Source organism: Haliotis rufescens, unplaced genomic scaffold, assembly GCF_023055435.1.
Source record: "Haliotis rufescens isolate VD_foot unplaced genomic scaffold, xgHalRufe1.0.p SCAF_14, whole genome shotgun sequence".
Classification (NCBI taxonomy): Eukaryota; Metazoa; Mollusca; class Gastropoda; order Lepetellida; family Haliotidae; genus Haliotis; species Haliotis rufescens.
Genome location: NW_025963824.1, coordinates 758,143 through 781,684, shown reverse-complemented (window position 1 = coordinate 781,684; position 23,542 = coordinate 758,143). Strand labels below are relative to the sequence as shown.

The window sequence follows — 23,542 nt, the reverse complement described above, 5'->3', positions numbered from 1 at the left end:
CTGTTGATAGTTAGCATAGCGAGCTCCATAAGCGATATCTGTAGAGACTTTGAGGTGCGCCGACTGTTGATAGCAAAGCACAGCAAGCTCCATAAGTGATATCTGTACAGACTTTGAGGTGCGCCGACTGTTGATAGTTAGTATAGCAAGCTCCATAAGCGATATCTGTAGAGACTTTGAGGTGCGCCGACTGTTGATAGTTAGCATAGCAAGCTCCATAAGTGATGTCTGTACAGACTTTGAGGTGCGCCGACTGTTGATAGTTAGCAAAGCAAGCTCCATAAGCGATATCTGTACAGACTTTGAGGTGCGCCGACTGTTGATAGTTAGCACAGCAACCTCCATAAGTGTTATCTGTACAGACTTTGAGGTGCGCCGACTGTTGATAGTTAGCACAGCAAGCTCCATAAGCGATATCTGTACAGACTTTGAGGTGCGCCGACTGTTGATAGTTAGCACAGCAAACTCCATAAGCGATATCTGTACAGACTTTGAGGTGCGCCGACTGTTGATAGTTAGCAAAGCAAGCTCCATAAGCGATATCTGTACAGACTTTGAGGTGCGCCGACTGTTGATAGTTAGCACAGCAACCTCCATAAGTGTTATCTGTACAGACTTTGAGGTGCGCCGACTGTTGATAGTTAGCATAGCAAGCTCCATAAGTGATATCTGTAGAGACTTTGAGGTGCGCCGACTGTTGATAGTTAGCACAGCGAGCTCCATAAGCGATATCTGTAGAGACTTTGAGGTGCGCCGACTGTTGATAGCAAAGCACAGCAAGCTCCATAAGTGATATCTGTACAGACTTTGAGGTGCGCCGACTGTTGATAGTTAGCATAGCGAGCTCCATAAGTGATATCTGTAGATACTTTGAGGTGCGCCGACTGTTGATAGCATAGCAAGCTCCATAAGTGATATCTGTACAGACTTTGAGGTGCGCTGACTCTTGTTAGTTAGTATAGCGACCTCCATAAGCGATATCTGTAGAGACTTTGAGGTGCGCCGACTGTTGATAGTTAGCATAGCAAGCTCCATAAGCGATATCTGTACAGACTTTGAGGTGCGCCGACTGTTGATAGTTAGCACAGCGAGCTCCATAAGCGATATCTGTAGAGACTTTGAGGTGCGCCGACTGTTGATAGCAAAGCACAGCAAGCTCCATAAGTGATATCTGTAGAGACTTTGAGGTGCGCTGACTGTTGATTGTTAGCATAGCGAGCTCCATAAGCGATATCTGTACAGACTTTGAGGTGCGCTGACTGTTGTTAGTTAGTATAGCAACCTCCATAAGCGATATCTGTACAGACTTTGAGGTGCGCCGACTGTTGATAGCAAAGCACAGCAACCTCCATAAGTGATATCTGTACAGACTTTGAGGTGCGCCGACTTTTAATAGCATAGCACAGCAAGCTCCATAAGTGATATCTGTACAGACTTTGAGGTGCGCCGACTGTTGATAGTTAGCATAGCAAGCTCCTTAAGTGATATCTGTAGAGACTTTGAGGTGCGCCGACTGTTGATAGTTAGCATAGCAAGCTCCATAAGCGATATCTGTACAGACTTTGAGGTGCGCCGACTGTTGATAGCATAGCAAGCTCCATAAGTGATATCTGTACAGACTTTGAGGTGCGCCGACTGTTGATAGTTAGCATAGCGAGCTCCATAAGCGATATCTGTAGAGACTTTGAGGTGCGCCGACTGTTGATTGCAAAGCACAGCAAGCTCCATAAGTGATATCTGTAGAGACTTTGAGGTGCGCTGACTGTTGATTGTTAGCATAGCGAGCTCCATAAGTGATATCTATACAGACTTTGAGGTGCGCCGACTGTTGATAGTTTGCATAGCAAGCTCCATAAGTGATATCTGTAGAGACTTTGAGGTGCGCTGACTGTTGATTGTTAGCATAGCGAGCTCCATAAGTGATATCTGTACAGACTTTGAGGTGCGCCGACTGTTGATAGTTAGCATAGCAAGCTCCATAAGTGATATCTGTACAGACTTTGAGGTGCGCCGACTGTTGATAGTTAGCACAGCGAGCTCCATAAGCGATATCTGTAGAGACTTTGAGGTGCCCCGACTGTTGATAGCAAAGCACAGCAAGCTCCATAAGTGATATCTGTAGAGACTTTGAGGTGCGCCGACTGTTGATTGTAAGCATAGCGAGCTCCATAAGTGATATCTGTACAGACTTTGAGGTGCGCCGACTTTTAATAGCATAGCACAGCAAGCTCCATAAGTGATATCTGTACAGACTTTGAGGTGCGCCGACTGTTGATAGTTAGCATAGCAAGCTCCATAAGTGATATCTGTAGAGACTTTGAGGTGCGCCGACTGTTGATAGTTAGCATAGCAAGCTCCATAAGTGATATCTGTACAGACTTTGAGGTGCGCCGACTGTTGACAGTTAGCACAGCGAGCTCCATAAGCGATATCTGTACAGACTTTGAGGTGCGCCGACTGTTGATAGCAAACCACAGCAAGCTCCATAAGTGATATCTGTAGAGACTTTGAGGTGCGCCGACTGTTGATAGCATAGCAAGCTCCATAAGTGATATCTGTACAGACTTTGAGGTGCGCCGACTGTTGATTGTTAGCATAGCGAGCTCCATAAGTGATATCTGTACAGACTTTGAGGTGCGCCGACTGTTGATAGTTAGCAAAGCAAGCTCCATAAGCGATATCTGTACAGACTTTGAGGTGCGCCGACTGTTGATAGTTAGCACAGCAACCTCCATAAGTGTTATCTGTACAGACTTTGAGGTGCGCCGACTGTTGATAGTTAGCACAGCAAGCTCCATAAGCGATATCTGTACAGACTTTGAGGTGCGCCGACTGTTGATAGTTAGCACAGCAAGCTCCATAAGCGATATCTGTACAGACTTTGAGGTGCGCCGACTGTTGATAGTTAGCAAAGCAAGCTCCATAAGCGATATCTGTACAGACTTTGAGGTGCGCCGACTGTTGATAGTTAGCACAGCAACCTCCATAAGTGTTATCTGTACAGACTTTGAGGTGCGCCGACTGTTGATAGTTAGCACAGCAACCTCCATAAGTGTTATCTGTACAGACTTTGAGGTGCGCCGACTGTTGATAGTTAGCATAGCAAGCTCCATAAGTGATATCTGTACAGACTTTGAGGTGCGCCGACTGTTGATAGTTAGCACAGCAAGCTCCATAAGCGATATCTGTAGAGACTTTGAGGTGCGCCGACTGTTGATAGCAAAGCACAGCAAGCTCCATAAGTGATATCTGTACAGACTTTGAGGTGCGCTGACTGTTGATTGTTAGCATAGCGAGCTCCATAAGTGATATCTGTACATACTTTGAGGTGCGCCGACTGTTGATAGTTAGCATAGCAAGCTCCATAAGTGATATCTGTACAGACTTTGAGGTGCGCCGACTGTTGATAGTTAGCACAGCGAGCTCCATAAGCGATATCTGTAGAGACTTTGAGGTGCGCCGACTGTTGATAGCAAAGCACAGCAAGCTCCATAAGTGATATCTGTACAGACTTTGAGGTGCGCCGACTGTTGATTGTTAGCATAGCGAGCTCCATAAGTGATATCTGTACAGACTTTGAGGTGCGCCGACTTTTAATAGCATAGCACAGCAAGCTCCTTAAGTGATATCTGTAGAGACTTTGAGGTGCGCCGACTGTTGATAGTTAGCATAGCAAGCTCCATAAGTGATATCTGTACAGACTTTGAGGTGCGCCGACTGTTGATAGTTAGCATAGCGAGCTCCATAAGCGATATCTGTTGAGACTTTGAGGTGCGCCGACTGTTGATAGCAAAGCACAGCAAGCTCCATACGTGATATCTGTACAGACTTTGAGGTGCGCCGACTGTTGATAGTTAGTATAGCAAGCTCCATAAGCGATATCTGTAGAGACTTTGAGGTGCGCCGACTGTTGATAGTTAGCATAGCAAGCTCCATAAGTGATGTCTGTACAGACTTTGAGGTGCGCCGACTGTTGATAGTTAGCAAAGCAAGCTCCATAAGCGATATCTGTACAGACTTTGAGGTGCGCCGACTGTTGATAGTTAGCACAGCAACCTCCATAAGTGTTATCTGTACAGACTTTGAGGTGCGCCGACTGTTGATAGTTAGCACAGGAAGCTCCATAAGCGATATCTGTACAGACTTTGAGGTGCGCCGACTGTTGATAGTTAGCACAGCAAGCTCCATAAGCGATATCTGTACAGACTTTGAGGTGCGCCGACTGTTGATAGTTAGCAAAGCAAGCTCCATAAGCGATATCTGTACAGACTTTGAGGTGCGCCGACTGTTGATAGTTAGCACAGCAACCTCCATAAGTGTTATCTGTACAGACTTTGAGGTGCGCCAACTGTTGATAGTTAGCATAGCAAGCTCCATAAGTGATATCTGTACAGACTTTGAGGTGCGCTGACTGTTGTTAGTTAGTATAGCAACCTCCATAAGCGATATCTGTACAGACTTTGAGGTGCGCCGACTGTTGATTGTTAGCATAGCGAGCTCCATAAGTGATATCTGTACAGACTTTGAGGTGCGCCGACTTTTAATAGCATAGCACAGCAAGCTCCTTAAGTGATATCTGTAGAGACTTTGAGGTGCGCCGACTGTTGATAGTTAGCATAGCAAGCTCCATAAGTGATATCTGTACATACTTTGAGGTGCGCCGACTGTTGATAGTTAGCATAGCAAGCTCCATAAGTGATATCTGTAGAGACTTTGAGGTGCGCCGACTGTTGATAGTTAGCACAGCGAGCTCCATAAGCGATATCTGTAGAGACTTTGAGGTGCGCCGACTGTTGATAGCAAAGCACAGCAAGCTCCATAAGTGATATCTGTACAGACTTTGAGGTGCGCCGACTGTTGATTGTTAGCATAGCGAGCTCCATAAGTGATATCTGTACAGACTTTGAGGTGCGCCGACTTTTAATAGCATAGCACAGCAAGCTCCTTAAGTGATATCTGTAGAGACTTTGAGGTGCGCCGACTGTTGATAGTTAGCATAGCAAGCTCCATAAGTGATATCTGTACAGACTTTGAGGTGCGCCGACTGTTGATAGTTAGCATAGCGAGCTCCATAAGCGATATCTGTTGAGACTTTGAGGTGCGCCGACTGTTGATAGCAAAGCACAGCAAGCTCCATACGTGATATCTGTACAGACTTTGAGGTGCGCCGACTGTTGATAGTTAGTATAGCAAGCTCCATAAGCGATATCTGTAGAGACTTTGAGGTGCGCCGACTGTTGATAGTTAGCATAGCAAGCTCCATAAGTGATGTCTGTACAGACTTTGAGGTGCGCCGACTGTTGATAGTTAGCAAAGCAAGCTCCATAAGCGATATCTGTACAGACTTTGAGGTGCGCCGACTGTTGATAGTTAGCACAGCAACCTCCATAAGTGTTATCTGTACAGACTTTGAGGTGCGCCGACTGTTGATAGTTAGCACAGGAAGCTCCATAAGCGATATCTGTACAGACTTTGAGGTGCGCCGACTGTTGATAGTTAGCACAGCAAGCTCCATAAGCGATATCTGTACAGACTTTGAGGTGCGCCGACTGTTGATAGTTAGCAAAGCAAGCTCCATAAGCGATATCTGTACAGACTTTGAGGTGCGTCGACTGTTGATAGTTAGCACAGCAACCTCCATAAGTGTTATCTGTACAGACTTTGAGGTGCGCCAACTGTTGATAGTTAGCATAGCAAGCTCCATAAGTGATATCTGTACAGACTTTGAGGTGCGCTGACTGTTGTTAGTTAGTATAGCAACCTCCATAAGCGATATCTGTACAGACTTTGAGGTGCGCCGACTGTTGATTGTTAGCATAGCGAGCTCCATAAGTGATATCTGTACAGACTTTGAGGTGCGCCGACTTTTAATAGCATAGCACAGCAAGCTCCTTAAGTGATATCTGTAGAGACTTTGAGGTGCGCCGACTGTTGATAGTTAGCATAGCAAGCTCCATAAGTGATATCTGTACAGACTTTGAGGTGCGCCGACTGTTGATAGTTAGCATAGCGAGCTCCATAAGCGATATCTGTTGAGACTTTGAGGTGCGCCGACTGTTGATAGCAAAGCACAGCAAGCTCCATACGTGATATCTGTACAGACTTTGAGGTGCGCCGACTGTTGATAGCAAAGCACAGCAAGCTCCATAAGTGATATCTGTAGAGACTTTGAGGTGCGCCGACTGTTGATAGTTAGCATAGCAAGCTCCATAAGTGATATCTGTACAGACTTTGAGGTGCGCCGACTGTTGATAGTTAGCACAGCGAGCTCCATAAGCGATATCTGTACAGACTTTGAGGTGCGCCGACTGTTGATAGCAAAGCACAGCAAGCTCCATAAGTGATATCTGTAGAGACTTTGAGGTGCGCTGTCTGTTGATTGTTACCATAGCGAGCTCCATAAGTGATATCTGTACAGACTTTGAGGTGCGCCGACTTTTAATAGCATAGCACAGCAAGCTCCTTAAGTGATATCTGTACAGACTTTGAGGTGCGCCGACTGTTGATAGTTAGCATAGCAAGCTCCATAAGTGATATCTGTAGAGACTTTGAGGTGCGCCGACTGTTGATAGTTAGCATAGCGAGCTCCATAAGCGATATCTGTAGAGACTTTGAGGTGCGCCGACGGTTGATAGCAAAGCACAGCAAGCTCCATAAGTGATATCTGTAGAGACTTTGAGGTGCGCCGACTGTTGATAGCATAGCGAGCTCCATAAGCGATATCTGTACAGACTTTGAGGTGCGCCGACTGTTGATAGTTAGCAAAGCAAGCTCCATAAGCGATATCTGTACAGACTTTGAGGTGCGCCGACTGTTGATAGCATAGCGAGCTCCATAAGTGATATCTGTAGAGACTTTGAGGTGCGCCGACTGTTGATAGTTAGCAAAGCAAGCTCCATAAGTGATATCTGTACAGACTTTGAGGTGCGCCAACTGTTGATAGTTAGTATAGGAAGCTCCATAAGCGATATCTGTAGAGACTTTGAGGTGCGCCGACTGTTGATAGTTAGCATAGCAAGCTCCATAAGTGATATCTGTACAGACTTTGAGGTGCGCCGACTGTTGATAGCAAAGCACAGCAAGCTCCATAAGTGATATCTGTAGAGACTTTGAGGTGCGCCGACTGTTGATAGCATAGCGAGCTCCATAAGTGATATCTGTAGAGACTTTGAAGTGCGCCGACTGTTCATAGTTAGCAAAGCAAGCTCCATAAGCGATATCTGTACAGACTTTGAGGTGCGCCGACTGTTGATAGTTAGTATAGGAAGCTCCATAAGCGATATCTGTAGAGACTTTGAGGTGCGCCGACTGTTGATAGTTAGCATAGCAAGCTCCATAAGTGATATCTGTACAGACTTTGAGGTGCGCCGACTGTTGATAGCAAAGCACAGCAAGCTCCATAAGTGATATCTGTAGAGACTTTGAGGTGCGCCGACTGTTCATAGTTAGCAAAGCAAGCTCCATAAGCGATATCTGTACAGACTTTGAGGTGCGCCGACTGTTGATAGTTAGTATAGGAAGCTCCATAAGCGATATCTGTAGAGACTTTGAGGTGCGCCGACTGTTGATAGCATAGCAAGCTCCATAAGTGATATCTGTACAGACTTTGAGGTGCGCCGACTGTTGATAGCATAGCAAGCTCCATAAGTGATATCTGTACAGACTTTGAGGTGCGCCGACTGTTGATAGTTAGCACAGCGAGCTCCATAAGCGATATCTGTACAGACTTTGAGGTGCGCCGATTGTTGATAGCAAAGCAAAGCAAGCTCCATAAGCGATATCTGTACAGACTTTGAGGTGCGCCGACTGTTGATAGTTAGTATAGCAAGCTCCATAAGTGATATCTGTACAGACTTTGAGGTGCGCCGACTGTTGATAGCATAGCAAGCTCCATAAGTGATATCTGTACAGACTTTGAGGTGCGCCGACTGTTGATAGCATAGCAAGCTCCATAAGTGATATCTGTACAGACTTTGAGGTGCGCCGACTGTTGATAGTTAGCACAGCGAGCTCCATAAGCGATATCTGTACAGACTTTGAGGTGCGCCGACTGTTGATAGCAAAGCACAGCAAGCTCCATAAGCGATATCTGTACAGACTTTGAGGTGCGCCGACTGTTGATAGCAAAGCACAGCAAGCTCCATAAGTGATATCTGTAGAGACTTTGAGGTGCGCTGTCTGTTGATTGTTAGCATAGCGAGCTCCATAAGTGATATCTGTACAGACTTTGAGGTGCGCCGACTTTTAATAGCATAGCACAGCAAGCTCCTTATGTGATATCTGTACAGACTTTGAGGTGCGCCGACTGTTGATAGTTAGCATAGCAAGCTCCATAAGTGATATCTGTACAGACTTTGAGGTGCGCCGACTGTTGATAGTTAGCATAGCGAGCTCCATAAGTGATATCTGTACAGACTTTGAGGTGCGCCGACTGTTGATAGCAAAGCAGAGCAACCTCCATAAGTGATATATGTAGAGACTTTGAGGTGCGCCGACTGTTGATAGCATAGCGAGCTCCATAAGCGATATCTGTACAGACTTTGAGGTGCGCCGACTGTTCATAGTTAGCAAAGCAAGCTCCATAAGCGATATCTGTACAGACTTTGAGGTGCGCCGACTGTTGATAGCATAGCGAGCTCCATAAGTGATATCTGTAGAGACTTTGAGGTGCGCCGACTGTTGATAGCAAAGCACAGCAAGCTCCATAAGTGATATCTGTAGAGACTTTGAGGTGCGCCGACTGTTGATAGCATAGCGAGCTCCATAAGTGATATCTGTACAGACTTTGAGGTGCGCCGACTGTTGATAGTTAGCATAGCAAGCTCCATAAGTGATATCTGTACAGACTTTGAGGTGCGCCGACTGTTGATAGTTAGCATAGCAAGCTCCATAAGTGATATCTGTACAGACTTTGAGGTGCGCCGACTGTTGATAGTTAGCATAGCAAGCTCCATAAGTGATATCTGTACAGACTTTGAGGTGCGCCGACTGTTGATAGCATAGCACAGCAAGCTCCATAAGTGATATCTGTAGAGACTTTGAGGTGCGCCGACTGTTGATAGCATAGCGAGCTCCATAAGTGATATCTGTAGAAACTTTGAGGTGCGCCGACTGTTGATAGTTAGCAAAGCAAGCTCCATAAGCGATATCTGTACAGACTTTGAGGTGCGCCGACTGTTGATAGTTAGTATAGGAATCTCCATAAGCGATATCTGTAGAGACTTTGAGGTGCGCCGACTGTTGATAGTTAGCATAGCAACCTCCATAAGTGATATCTGTACAGACTTTGAGGTGCGCCGACTGTTGATAGCAAAGCACAGCAAGCTCCATAAGTGATATCTGTAGAGACTTTGAGGTGCGCCGACTGTTGATAGCATAGCGAGCTCCATAAGTGATATCTGTAGAGACTTTGAGGTGCGCCGACTGTTCATAGTTAGCAAAGCAAGCTCCATAAGCGATATCTGTACAGACTTTGAGGTGCGCCGACTGTTGATAGTTAGTATAGGAAGCTCCATAAGCGATATCTGTAGAGACTTTGAGGTGCGCCGACTGTTGATAGTTAGCATAGCAAGCTCCATAAGTGATATCTGTACAGACTTTGAGGTGCGCCGACTGTTGATAGCATAGCACAGCAAGCTCCTTAAGTAATATCTGTACAGACTTTGAGGTGCGCCGACTGTTGATAGTTAGTATAGCAAGCTCCATAAGTGATATCTGTAGAGACTTTGAGGTGCGTCGACTGTTGATAGTTAGCATAGCGAGCTGCATAAGCGATATCTGTAGAGACTTTTGAGGGGCGCCGACTGTTGATAGCAAAGCACAGCAAGCTCCATAAGTGATATCTGTAGAGACTTTGAGGTGCGTCGACTGTTGATAGCATAGCAAGCTCCATAAGTGATATCTGTAGAGACTTTGAGGTGCGCCGACTGTTCATAGTTAGCAAAGCAAGCTCCATAAGCGATATCTGTACAGACTTTGAGGTGCGCTGACTGTTGATAGTTAGTATAGCAAGCTCCATAAGCGATATCTGTAGAGACTTTGAGGTGCGCCGACTGTTGATAACAAAGCACAGCAAGCTCCATAAGTGATATCTGTACAGACTTTGAGGTGCGCCGACTGTTGATAGCATAGCAAGCTCCATAAGTGATATCTGTACAGACTTTGAGGTGCGCCGACTGTTGATAGTTAGCATAGCAACCTCCATAAGTGATATCTGTACAGACTTTGAGGTGCGCCGACTGTTGATAGTTAGCACAGCAAGCTCCATAAGTGATATCTGTACAGACTTTGAGGTGCGCCGACTGTTGATAGTTAGCATAGCAACCTCCATAAGTGATATCTGTACAGACTTTGAGGTGCGCCGACTGTTGATAGTTAGCATAGCAACCTCCATAAGTGATATCTGTAGAGACTTTGAGGTGCGCCGACTGTTGATAGTTAGCATAGCGAGCTCCATAAGTGATGTCTGTACAGACTTTGAGGTGCGCTGACTGTTGATTGTTAGCATAGCGAGCTCCATAAGTGATGTCTGTACAGACTTTGAGGTGCGCCGGCTTTTAATAGCATAGCACAGCAAGCTCTATAAGTGATATATGTATGATTATGTGGTTTATATGGTTTTCTAAACAGGATATTATGTGTTTCAGCTTCGTGTACTGCGAAACGACGCGAGAGGGCTGAATGTCTCCCAGTGATTACACAGAAGGTAGGCAGGCAGAGAGCACACTCCTAAATCCTTCATACAATTAACAAGCTGGTGTAAAGACCCGTCGTGGCTGCCTCTTGCATGCTATCGTATCTCAGTTGTGTAGATGGGTGCTCATGTTGTCAACAACAGGGCTGCCTTTTGCATGCTATCGTATCTAAGTTGTGTAGATGGGTGCTCATGTTGTTAACAACAGGGCTGACTCTTGCATGCCATCGTATCTCAGTTGTGTAGATGGGTGCTCATGTTGTCAACAACAGGGCTGACTCTTGCATGCTATCGTATCTCAGTTGTGAAGAAGGGTGCTCATGTTGTCAACAACAGGGCTGACCCATGCATGCTATCGTATCTCAGTTGTGTAGATGGGTGTTCATGTTGTCAACAACAGGGCTGACTCTTGCATGCTATCGTATCATAGTTGTGAAGAAGGGTGCTCATGTTGTCAACAACCGGCTGCCTTTTGCATGCTCTCGTATCTCAGTTGTGTAGATGGGTGCTCATGTTGTTAACAACAGGGCTGCCTCTTGCATGCCATCGTATCTCAATTGTGTAGATGGGTGCTCATGTTGTCAACAACAGTGCTGACTCTTGCATGCTATCGTATCTCAGTTGTGAAGAAGGGTGCTCATGTTGTCAACAAGAGGGCTGACTCTTGCATGCTATCGTATCTCAGTTGTGTAGATGGGTGTTCATGTTGTCAACAACAGGGCTGACTCTTGCATGCTATCGTATCTCAGTTGTGAAGAAGGGTGCTCATGTTGTCAACAACAGGGCTGACTCTTGCATGCTCTCGTATCTCAGTTGTGAAGAAGGGTGCTCATGTTGTCAACAACCGGCTGCCTTTTGCATGCTATCGTATCTCAGTTGTGTAGATGGGTGCTCATGTTGTCAACAACAGGGCTGCCTTTTGCATGCTATCGTATCTCAGTTGTGTAGATGGGTGCTCATGTTGTCAACAACAGGGCTGCCTCTTGCATGCTATCGTATCTCAGTTGTGTAGATGGGTGCTCATGTTGTCAACAACAGGGCTGCCTCATGCATGCTATCGTATCTAAGTTGTGTAGATGGGTGCTCATGTTTTCAACAACAGGGCTGACTCTTGCATGCTATCGTATCTCAGCTGTGTAGATGGGTGCCCATGTTTTCAACAACAGGGCTGCCTCTTGCATGCTATCGTATCTAAGTTGTGTAGATGGGTGCTCATGTTGTCAACAACAGGGCTGACTCTTGCATGCTATCGTATCTCAGTTGTGTAGATGGGTGCTCATGTTGTCAACAACAGGGCTGCCTCATGCATGCTATCGTATCTAAGTTGTGTAGATGGGTGCTCATGTTTTCAACAACAGGGCTGACTCTTGCATGCTATCGTATCTCAGTTGTGTAGATTGGTGCTCATGTTGTCAACAACAGGGCTGACTCTTGCATGCTATCGTATCTCAGTTGTGTAGATGGGTGCTCATGTTGTCAACAACAGGGCTGACTCTTGGATGCTATCGTATCTCAATTGTGAAGAAGGGTGCTCATGTTGTCAACAACAGGGCTGACTCTTGCATGCTCTCGTATCTCAGTTGTGAAGAAGGGTGCTCATGTTGTCAACAACCGGCTGCCTTTTGCATGCTATCGTATCTCAGTTGTGTAGATGGGTGCTCATGTTGTCAACAACAGGGCTGACTCTTGCATGCTCTCGTATCTCAGTTGTGAAGAAGGGTGCTCATGTTGTCAACAACCGGCTGCCTTTTGCATGCTATCGTATCTCAGTTGTGTAGATGGGTGCTCATGTTGTCAACAACAGGGCTGCCTTTTGCATGCTATCGTATCTCAGTTGTGTAGATGGGTGCTCATGTTGTCAACAACAGGGCTGCCTCTTGCATGCTATCGTATCTCAGTTGTGTAGATGGGTGCTCATGTTGTCAACAACAGGGCTGACTCTTGCATGCTATCGTATCTCAGTTGTGTAGATGGGTGCTGATGTTGTCAACAACAGGGCTGACTCTTGCATGCTATCGTATCTCAGTTGTGTAGATGGGTGCTCATGTTGTCAACAACAGGGCTGACTCTTGCATGCTATCGTATCTCAGTTGTGTAGATGGGTGCTCATGTTGTCAACAACAGGGCTGCCTCATGCATGCTATCGTATCTAAGTTGTGTAGATGGGTGCTCATGTTGTCAACAACAGGGCTGCCTCTTGCATGCTATCGTATCTAAGTTGTGTAGATGGGTGCTCATGTTGTTAACAACAGGGCTGACTCTTGCATGCTATCGTATCTCAGTTGTTTAGATGGGTGCTCATGTTGTCAACAACAGGGCTGACTCTTGCATGCTATCGTATCTCAGTTGTGTAGATGGGTGCTCATGTTGTCAACAACAGGGCTGCCTCTTGCATGCTATCGTATCTCAGTTGTGTAGATGGGTGTTCATGTTGTCAACAACAGGGCTGACTCTTGCATGCTATCGTATAGCAGTTGTGTAGATGGGTGCTCATGTTGTCAACAACAGGGCTGCCTCTTGCATGCTATCGTATCTCATTTGTGTAGATGGGTGCTCATGTTGTCAACAACAGGGCTGACTCTTGCATGCTATCGTATCTCAGTTGTGTAGATTGGTGCTCATGTTGTCAACAACAGGGCTGCCTGTAAAGGTTTTCGGGTGAACTGGGATTCGAACCCACAATCATTGGTTTCTGGCGTGCCCAAGGGACGGAAATCTGCACAGCGAATCGCGGCGCCCTAGACGACTAGATTTGTTTACATCTCGCTGCACTCTGTGACCTAAGGTTGAACTGAGGTTCGATCAGCTGATGTGCAACAAAAGTACACTTACAATGATGTCACAATGCTAATGACCTGATGACATTGTCTAAAGTAGACGTTTTTCTCTGCCAAATACGATCTCGGTAATTCACAATCTCGTCGTCTTGGCATTTGCATACACAAGTCGGCATAGTTTAACAAAGGCAAAATATACATCTTTTTCCCTAGAGTTGTGTTGCAATTTGTTGGTGCTGAAATGTATAAAATAATAAGATAAAAAAAATATATTCAGTGAGGCATGTGTTTCTCACACTTTTAACCATTGAAATTATTGGCTTCAAATCTGGCTCACAGCAATTGTTCATCGGCAATACTTTGAATGGCACAAACGTAAATATCAAGCAAACCGGAAGAAAAGCGACAACACCCTTTCCACAGCCAATATAATTCCCTGCATAAAGCAGAGTCGATTGTACGATTCCGACTATATCATGAGCATGCGTTTATGAATCACTATCAAATAGTAATGAAACCAGGTGTTCGCGAAAAGGTGAAGGTATCCTGCCACACCGGTGTCACCCGTCACAAAAGCATGGCAAGTCAATTGTTCACCTGAAACAACACGGGAACACATGGTACAAGTCAAAATGAGGAATTGCATCGGACATCATTTTGTCACTGATGTGTCATATTTGGAAAGCTGTACTATAAAACGTTTTGGTCAAGAAAAGTATCGACATTGCGCGTTTTCTCAGCCCTGGGCATATTATGGAATTAGCTGAGAAGCACAATATCTAAATTTAAGGGCAGGGCTGAGAAACCACAGATGATCAATGAAAGGAAGAATGACTGTCACATGTGAAATGAAACAATACACACAATGAAATGAGCGAGCCACACTTTAACAAAAGAAATTGTTTTCTTTTTTCAACGAGTGAATTAGTCATCTGTCAAAAAAGTAACAAGAACCCAATAGCGCAATTATGAGTGTTTGTCACATGCGATAAAACAGTCCTGAGAATCTAGAATACCATCTTTGTTAAGGGCCCAATGTGTCGTGTATACATGGAAACCTCTAACAATTGTGGTGCAACATTTGGTCAAAGTGGCCATATAGAAGCGTGCTACAACAATTCTTGAAGATCTCTCGGTTTGGGAGATCAATCCATTTTACCATTTCATTTAAGCCCATGGGTATAAACACGTTTTAATATTGTTATTTATATTCGAATAAATAACAAGGAGGCTTAAAACGTGCACTCCCGGTATTGATTATAAGAGGTGTTTGTTTTTTCCAAAAGGACATTTCGCGTCTGATTCGCACGGTTGTCATTACAGCGAGGGGCTAGCCAAGTGGTCAAAACGTTTGCTCGTCTCGCCCAACGCATACATGTAACTTCGATTGCCCACATGAGAAGAAAGCGTGGAACGTATTTCTGATGTCCTCCGACGTGCTGTTGCTGGAATACTGCACATAATAAACGGCATAAAACCATACTCACTCACTCTGTCCCCGTAAGGCGGCATGTACTGTAACTCGTACATAAATGCGTTTGACTCACTTGGTGCCACTGGACCGTAGATGGAAATTACCCTTTTCATCCGTGCAGATATTAAACACTGTGTGCGTAAAATCAAAATCATAACCGTCATCATGGCGTTAACATAGTGTGACTGACATTTTATACAGTGCCACGGATGTCGAAATATTGTGAGATTAGTAAAGTAGTTTCCGACCTTTTTCTGCCTAGTTTAAACTTCAAGCGAATGGCGGCGAATTTTGGTTATGCACCCTTGTCACATGCAGGTAACTGTTTTAGTGTCAGGGAACCAATCTGAAAAATAAATCTGATTAGACTACTCATAAAGATTTACTTTTCCCTACCGTAGAGTTATTGGCGTAAGACTACTGACGTTTACTCCGCAAGAGAAGTTGTTTTCAAGTATAGCATATTTTATCGAATGTGTGTCATGGCGATTTGGCGGGCGCTAGAATAAAAAACTCTGTGCAGATTATTGTGCCGACAATTGACGTATACATGCACGCACGTTTTGACCAAAAAAACTGTTGATGTTTTTTTATGTGACATTACTTTCGTTTCGTGTTAATGATCCAAATTCCTGGCCGTGTAAATGAGTTTCCAAAACCATTTCACATTTTGTCACAAAAGGAGATTTAAAAGTGTCCACAACATCTAAATGCTAGTCGACGCCATAATGTTAACTAATTGTGTCAACGTCGGGTTCACATGTGGTAACTCGACCCCAGTTTCTGCCAGTGATACACGCTGTAGAGAAATAATACAACCACTACAAACATCCATTTAACTTGATGACAACTAAAGTTCACAGGTTAACTAGTCAGGGACTGATTGCACTGTAAAGTTCGATTTGCTTTTCCTTTTTTTGAAACAGGGATAATGGCATTATGATTGCTTTGCTGAAATAGTAAATATCGTTTGTCTAATGTACATGTAACATGTTTGATTGTGCAAGATAATTATTGATAACTATTATGAATGTATAGACAATGTAATACAAAATCTCCTCCGAAAATGGAATATGTTATCATAACACGATATGGTTCGTATTTCCAACATTGTGCATTTGGTATGAAATCTAATGAAGATTACATTCACAAATTATTGATGTTTAGTGAACTCTTGATTACCATTTGACATTCTATCGCATCATTAATTTTTGTATGCTGTAGCTGCTGTACTAGAAAAGAGTAAACTCGTTGTTGCTGTTGTTGTTATATTTCAATGGCGTTGCAATCTGCAATTTTATTTGTATAAGCTAAGGACTAAGTCACACATTCAGGATGTTTATGGCATTACTCGATGGGACTATTCCCGATTAAAATTTGTCAAAATCCTAATCTAGATCCTGTGATTCGTGGCGGTAAGTTCACAAATTTGTAAATTAAATTTATTTCATCACGACAACAATCAGATATTGTTCAGGAAGCGTCCCGATTCAACCGTTTCCAGCCGAATTCGTCCCGATTCTCCCTTTGTCAATCCGAACCTGATCCGATTTGTATCATCCGCTTGGTAAAAAACGACCGAATCTGTCCCGACAGCGACCCCATTCTCCCGAATGCGATCAGACAGTGACCAGACAGTGAACCGACAAAGACGGTTCGCATTCGTTAAGATCTGGACGCAATCAGGACTCGATCGACAAGAAACGGCAATGAACAATTTCTCCAAATCATGCCTGTTCATCACGACAGCGTCCCGATCCAAAGGACACTGTCCAGCCAACACAGGATTGTTACGATTTTGATCCGATACAGCAGAATCTGTCACCACATAATCACGACATAGTCACGACATAGTCACGATCGCAACTAGACTAGACTAGACAAAATGGGTTGAGTTTCCCGAATGTTACGGGACGCACCATACTGTCGGTCTGCTTGGCCGACCTCTCTGGACCTTTCCCGATCCGTAGGACTCTGTTACGAACGTATACGACTGCGTCCAGACAATGATAGGACATAACTGATCACTGAGATTAGTAATCCGACCTTTCCACTTTTCGTGTCGCAGTGCTGTCTGATGTCAAACGGGAGCCATAATCGGCACTGTGTAAACTGAGTGAGTGAGTGAGTGAGTGAGTGAGTGAGTGAGTGAGTGAGTGAGTGAGTTTCCAGTAAAATCACATCGGAGACTCGAGAAAAATGCTGCACACATTGTTCCAATGTAGGAAATCGCTCTAGGCGACCCATTCCTTTTCTGATTCCAGATCACAATGCTAACTTCCACTCCAATGTTGACCTAAATGCCTGGAATCATCATGAACGTTAAATGGATGCACAGAGTAAACAGATTGAACACAAGGGCAGTGGATTTCTACTTGCGGTTTTTTTTTCATGCTACACTGTAGGACGTATACAAGACACGTGCACCCCCGCGCGCTCCACGCTATCACAACTTACAGTGTCACGTGGTTTCTATAACAAGTATTTTTCATCAAAAGTATGTAGCTGGTGAGCATACCGTCGTTTATGTAGAAAAAAAAATATATTGTCTCCTGCAGACATTATAGGGATAACTATCGTTGTAGCCGTAAACCAATTTATTTATATGCCAATTTATTTTATATCTTATCAGTATATAATAATAAGAAGAAGAATAGTGACACATGTGTTGAAAATCAGAGAATTATGTTCAACTGTGTTGTTTCTCTTACATTCCGGTGTCGATTATGAAAATTACATGAAGATAACAGCTGAGGAATCGCCATTTTCTATTCATAAATACAAATGTACTTTTGGGGCCTTTTTAGCACCTGATAACTGCATATCGTATACAATGCTCCCCGAAGACGATTTCTAAAGGCGCGCAAAAGTCGCAACATGTATGCCAGATAACTCTTAGACAAAGGATCAACATAGCGCAAAAGATATTTTGTAGATACATACCTACTGATGCAATCTAAGTACCTATACTGTCAGAAAGCGCACATATGTATCCCAGAAGGTAAACCGAATTGCAGGATATGAGAACATGGCATGAGTTTTAATATTTAGGTAATGATAAATAAAACAGAAAAAAATCAGAAATTCAAAGCTAGTGATATGTTTTCACAACAATGAATACCTGAAACATGTGCTATTGTTTTCACCGCCTCCGTGGTCCAGAGGTACAGCGTTCGTCCGGAGAGCAGAAGGTCCGCGGTTCGATCCCAGACCGCGTCATACCAAAAGACGTTAAAAGATGGTACATGTTGTTACCCTGTCTGGCGCTCGGCATTAAGGGGCTTAAATAAGGACTGGTCGGCTCGGAGTCAGTATACTGTGTCTGAGTGGGGTATTCATGTTAAACTGCGACATGGTATCTCAGTGAGCTAGCACTTTAAGGCGGCATCAGTCCGGACTAGTACAAGCTGCCACATAGCCACACACACACACACGTGCATACACGTTGCTATGTAAGTGCAATAATCTTGGACGCGACGTTAAACCCGATTTCACCTCAGTGGACACAATAGGTATTAGGTTGACATAATCATAGTGGTATACAAGATATATGTTTAAAGTGTGTTCAGAATGGAATGGTATAAAAACTGTTTTCTTGGCACATGATAATGTTTGCAACATATCTGCGCGTATTTTTGTGAGTGTGCATGTTTTATGTAACCTTGAATCATTCTTCTCTATAAGAGTTACCTACCTCACGTTTTAACACACTGTCAGTGTACTGCTGTAGTCTAACACGTAAGTTGATCAGGCTGTCGAAAAAGTTGTTTTCCTTCCAACACGAAACTGGGTCCATGTTTCAAGCATAGCGATCTATAAGTAAGGGAAGGCTGTTATGTGATGTTTGCTGTGAGCCACTGAGAAGTGTCGGTAAGCGTGATGCAAGTGTGATCGCGAGATTTTGGTTACATAGACTTGCGGCTAGTCTCCATCACCAGATTCCAAGGCTGTGGTCAGAGTTAACGCAACCCGCCCTTATCTCACCAGGTGTGATGCCCACTTCTTGGAAGAATTAAACCAATTTTGAAAAGTTTTTCAACGATTAATATCATGAAAAAAAATCTAGACTTTGTCAGATGTGTTAGCTGTACCCAATTGTCATGTAATGATATCTATACAAAGTCTAGCCTATGGCTTGTGTACGAAGATGAACCTCTATTGCCAGTGTCGTAACTTTAAGTATAATTCTAATTAATCAAACTGCACAGTTTCAGTGAGTGTGTGAGTGAGTTGGGTTTAACGCCGCTTTTAACAGTATTCCAGTTCTATCACGGCGTGTCAGCTTAATGTGGGAGGAAAGCCAAAAGTGATGCAGGTCTCAGCCGTTTACCACTTCGGTGAAACCCACAAGCAAGGGTATGGTGCTGACAAACCTAGAAACATAATTGGGGCGAACCGGGATTCGAACCCACAATCATAGGTTTCTGGCGTGTCCAAGGGACGCAACTCTGCACAGCGAATCGCGGCGCCTTAGACGACTGGGCCACCCGTGCCCCCTACACAGTTTCAAGGCAAATAAATCCTGCTATCAAGTCTCTTTTTTTTTTTTTCGTTCTTCAACATATGAAGACACTCCCAACAATAATGGCCGCAGGAGCGAGAGGCCTATATAAACACTGAATGTAAATATTACTTATTGCATTAATGCACACTTGTCATGGTGTGGCCATTGCCTCTTATTATGTTGCACTAATGTTCTGCAACCTGCATGTAATATATATCTTTAATTATTGTGTGTATGACTGCACCGCCTCCAATACTGTCTGATCGTCTGCGTTTCCTTTCAGAATACCACAGCTATAGCTTCATCACTGCCGTTTGTTTCCCTGGTATCAATCTTGTACGGTTAATGATGAACACTATTAATGTGTTTGAACTTTGCAAGTTCTACCCTGTACTATATGCTAATTGCATGTGCTACCTTCAGAATCAGGATAGGAGAACATGACATGAGTTTAGATATTAGGGTAATAGAAAATAGAAAACAAACATGAATTGAATCAAAGCTAGTGATATGCTTTCACAGCAATGACTTCCTGAAACATTTGTTATTGTTTTCAAGGAACAAGAGGTATTAGGTGGACCATCATAGTGGTATACGTGGCTCATGTTAAAGTGTTTTCAGAATGGAATGGCATAAAACCTGTTGTGTTGTGAGGTGATGAGCAACACGTTCAAGCAGTGCAGCACCGTGGCAGCCTGGGCTATAAATAGAATGGATGGCATGACCAGTGTTGACACAAAAGTTCATAAGAACTAACCATCAAAGCATGAAACAAATAATTCACTAAGGAAACAAGAGGTCGTGTATGAATTTATGTCAAACATGTTAATCTAAACCATGGTAGTATTTTCAAAACGAAAACCTATATCAGAATTGACAGTCAATAGTATGACCACTTACGTCTAGTGACCCAGAGATGTCCTCCTCCATTGTTCTGTGTATATGACGACAGCTAATCAAATGTTTTGCCATTGTTCTGTGTATATGACGACAGCTACTCCATTGATTTGCCATTGTTCTGTGTATATGACGACAGCTACTCCAGTGTTTTGCCATTGTTCTGTGTATATGACGACAGCTACTCCAATGATTTGCCATTGTTCTGTGTATATGACGACAGCTACTCCACTGATTTGCCATTGTTCTGTGTATATGACGACAGCTACTCCAAAGATTTGCCATTGTTCTGTGTATATGACGACAGCTACTCCAGTCTTTCACCAGTAATTACGTCACAGGGCTTTTGAAAGGAATATTGCTGTTGTTGCTGATAAACACATGTGTTTTGAACTACAGTAGTTGTAGTCAGTGAGTGAGTGTTGTTTTGTGATGTTGTACCCATGTCGGGAATCGAATCCGGGTCTTCGGTGTGACGAGCGAACGCTTTAACCACTAGGCATGGAGGTCTAATCAGGAATGTGTGAGTGTCATTGTAGTTAGGGGTTTAGCCAGGAGTGAGCTAGTGTTGTTGTTGATGTCTTATGTGTCTCATACCAGAGTAGTTAGGGGTTTAGCCAGGAGTGAGCTAGTGTTGTTGTTGATGTCACATGTTTTGCTATGAGTGGGTGAGTGTTGTTCTTGATGTCACATGTGTCTTATACTAGAGTAGTTAAGGGTTTAGCCAGGAGTGAGCTAGTGTTGTTGTTGATGTCTTATGTGTCTCATACCAGAGTAGTTAGGGGTTTAGCCAGGAGTGAGCTAGTGTTGTTGTTGATGTCACATGTTTTGCTATGAGTGAGTGAATGTTGTTCTTGAAGTCACATGTGTCTTATACTACAGTAGTTAGGGGTGTAGCCAGGAGTGAGCTAGTGTTGTTCTTGATGTCACATGTGTCTTATACTAGAGTAGTTAGGGGTTTAGCCAGGAGTGAGCTAGTGTTGTTCTTGATGTCACATGTGTCTTATACTAGAGTAGTTAGGGGTTTAGCCAGGAGTGAGCTAGTGTTGTTGTTGATGTCACATGTTTTGCTATGAGTGAGTGAGTGTTGTTCTTGATGTCACATGTGTCTTATACTACAGTAGTTAGGGGTTTAGCCAGGAGTGAGCTAGTGTTGTTGTTGATGTCTTATGTGTCTCATACCAGAGTAGTTAGGGGTTTAGCCAGGAGTGAGCTAGTGTTGTTGTTGATGTCTTATGTGTCTCATACCAGAGTAGTTAGGGGTTTAGCCAGGAGTGAGCTAGTGTTGTTGTTGATGTCACATGTTTTGCTATGAGTGAGTGAGTGTTGTTCTTGATGTCACATGTGTCTTATTCTACAGTAGTTAGGGGTGTAGCCAGGAGTGAGCTAGTGTTGTTCTTGATGTCACATGTAGTTAGGGGTTTAGCCAGGAGTGAGTGAGTGTTGTTGTTGATGTCTTATGTGTCTCATACCAGAGTAGTTAGGGGTTTAGCCAGGAGTGAGCTAGTGTTGTTGTTGATGTCACGTGTCTTATACTAGAGTAGTTAGGGGTTTAGCCAGGAGTGAGCTAGTGTTGTTCTTGATGTCACATGTGTCTCATACCAGAGTAGTTAGGGGTTTAGCCAGGAGTGAGCTAGTGTTGTTGTTGATGTCACATGTGTCTCATACCAGAGTAGTTAGGGGTTTAGCCGGGAGTGAGCTAGTGTTGTTGTTGCTGTCACATGTTTTGCTATGAGTGAGTGAGTGTTGTTCTTGATGTCACATGTGTCTTATACTAGAGTAGTTAGGGGTTTAGCCAGGAGTGAGTGAGTGTTGTTGTTGATGTCATATGTGTCTCATACTACAGTAGTTAGGGGTTTAGCCAGGAGTGAGTGAGTGTTGTTGTTGATGTCATATGTGTCTCATACTACAGTAGTTAGGGGTGTAGCCAGGAGTGAGTGAGGGAGTGTTGTTGTTGATGTCACATGTGTCTTATACTAGAGTAGTTAGGGGTTTAGCCGGGAGTGAGCTAGTGTTGTTGTTGATGTCACATGTGTCTCATACCAGAGTAGTTAGGGGTTTAGCCAGGAGTGAGCTAGTGTTGTTGTTGATGTCACATGTGTCTCATACCAGAGTAGTTAGGGGTTTAGCCAGGAGTGAGCTAGTGTTGTTGTTGATGTCACATGTTTTGCTATGAGTGAGTGAGTGTTGTTCTTGATGTCACATGTGTCTTATACTACAGTAGTTAGGGGTTTAGCCAGGAGTGAGTGAGTGTTGTTGTTGATGTCATATGTGTCTTATACTACAGTAGTTAGGGTTTTAGCCAGGAGTGAGTGAGTGTTGTTGTTGATGGCATATGTGTCTCATACTACAGTAGTTAGGGGTTTAGCCAGGAGTGAGTGAGTGTTGTTGTTGATGTCATATGTGTCTCATACTACAGTAGTTAGGGGTGTAGCCAGGAGTGAGTGAGTGAGTGTTGTTGTTGATGTCACATGTGTCTTATACTAGAGTAGTTAGGGGTTTAGCCAGGAGTGAGCTAGTGTTGTTGTTGATGTCACATGTGTCTTATACTAGAGTAGTTAGGGGTTTAGCCAGGAGTGAGCTAGTGTTGTTGTTGATGTCACATGTGTCTCATACCAGAGTGGTTAGGGGTTTAGCCAGGAGTGAGTGAGTGAGTGCTGTTGTTGATGTCACATGTTTAGCCATGAGTGAGTGAGTGTTGTTGTTGTTGATGCCATATGTGTCTTATACTAGAGTAGTTAGGGGTGTAGTGGGTAGTAAGTGAGTTTGAGTTGTTGTTGATGTCAAATGTGTCTCGAATTGCAGTAGTTAGGGGTTTAGCGGGGAGTAAGTGAGTTTAAGCTGTTGTTGATGTCAAATGTGTCTAGTTGGGGTTTAGCCAGTAGAAAGTGAGCTTTAGTTGTTGTTGATGTCAAATGTGTCTCGAACTGCAGTAGTTGGGTGTTTAGCCAGGAGTAAGTGAGTTTGAGTTTTTGTTGTTGTTGTTGTTGATGTCAAATGTGTCTCGAACTACAGTAGTTAGGGGTAGCTCAACAGCAATTGTCCTGTTTTATTCTCAACAAACCGAATCTTAATGTTTGGCAAGTCAAAGGAAAAGTGCCAACATCCTGTACCGAGTTTCGTACAGGTCACTCTGACATCGGCTAAACTTAATGTGAAGTCATCTGGCCGTAATCCATACTCTCTTGAAACATCTG

The 23,542-nt window shown here is 43.9% G+C and overlaps 2 protein-coding genes across 2 annotated transcripts in view; one reads left to right on the top strand and one right to left on the bottom strand.

Annotated features, from left to right (window-relative positions):
- LOC125379318 (p53-induced death domain-containing protein 1-like) overlaps positions 1-18,858 on the bottom strand; it is a 74,272-nt gene extending 55,414 nt beyond the window's left edge. Inside the window, exon 1 of the mRNA XM_048395615.1 lies at positions 18,639-18,858. The gene's annotated coding sequence lies outside the window, so the exon portion shown is untranslated. The remainder of the gene's footprint in view (positions 1-18,638) is intronic.
- Positions 1-23,542, top strand: part of LOC125371707 (ankyrin repeat and protein kinase domain-containing protein 1-like) — a 67,788-nt gene that overhangs the window by 26,920 nt on the left and 17,326 nt on the right. The window contains exon 2 of the mRNA XM_048395611.1: positions 10,647-10,705. Within this exon, the coding sequence (XP_048251568.1) occupies positions 10,681-10,705 (25 nt within the window). The 5' untranslated portion in view covers positions 10,647-10,680. The remainder of the gene's footprint in view (positions 1-10,646; positions 10,706-23,542) is intronic.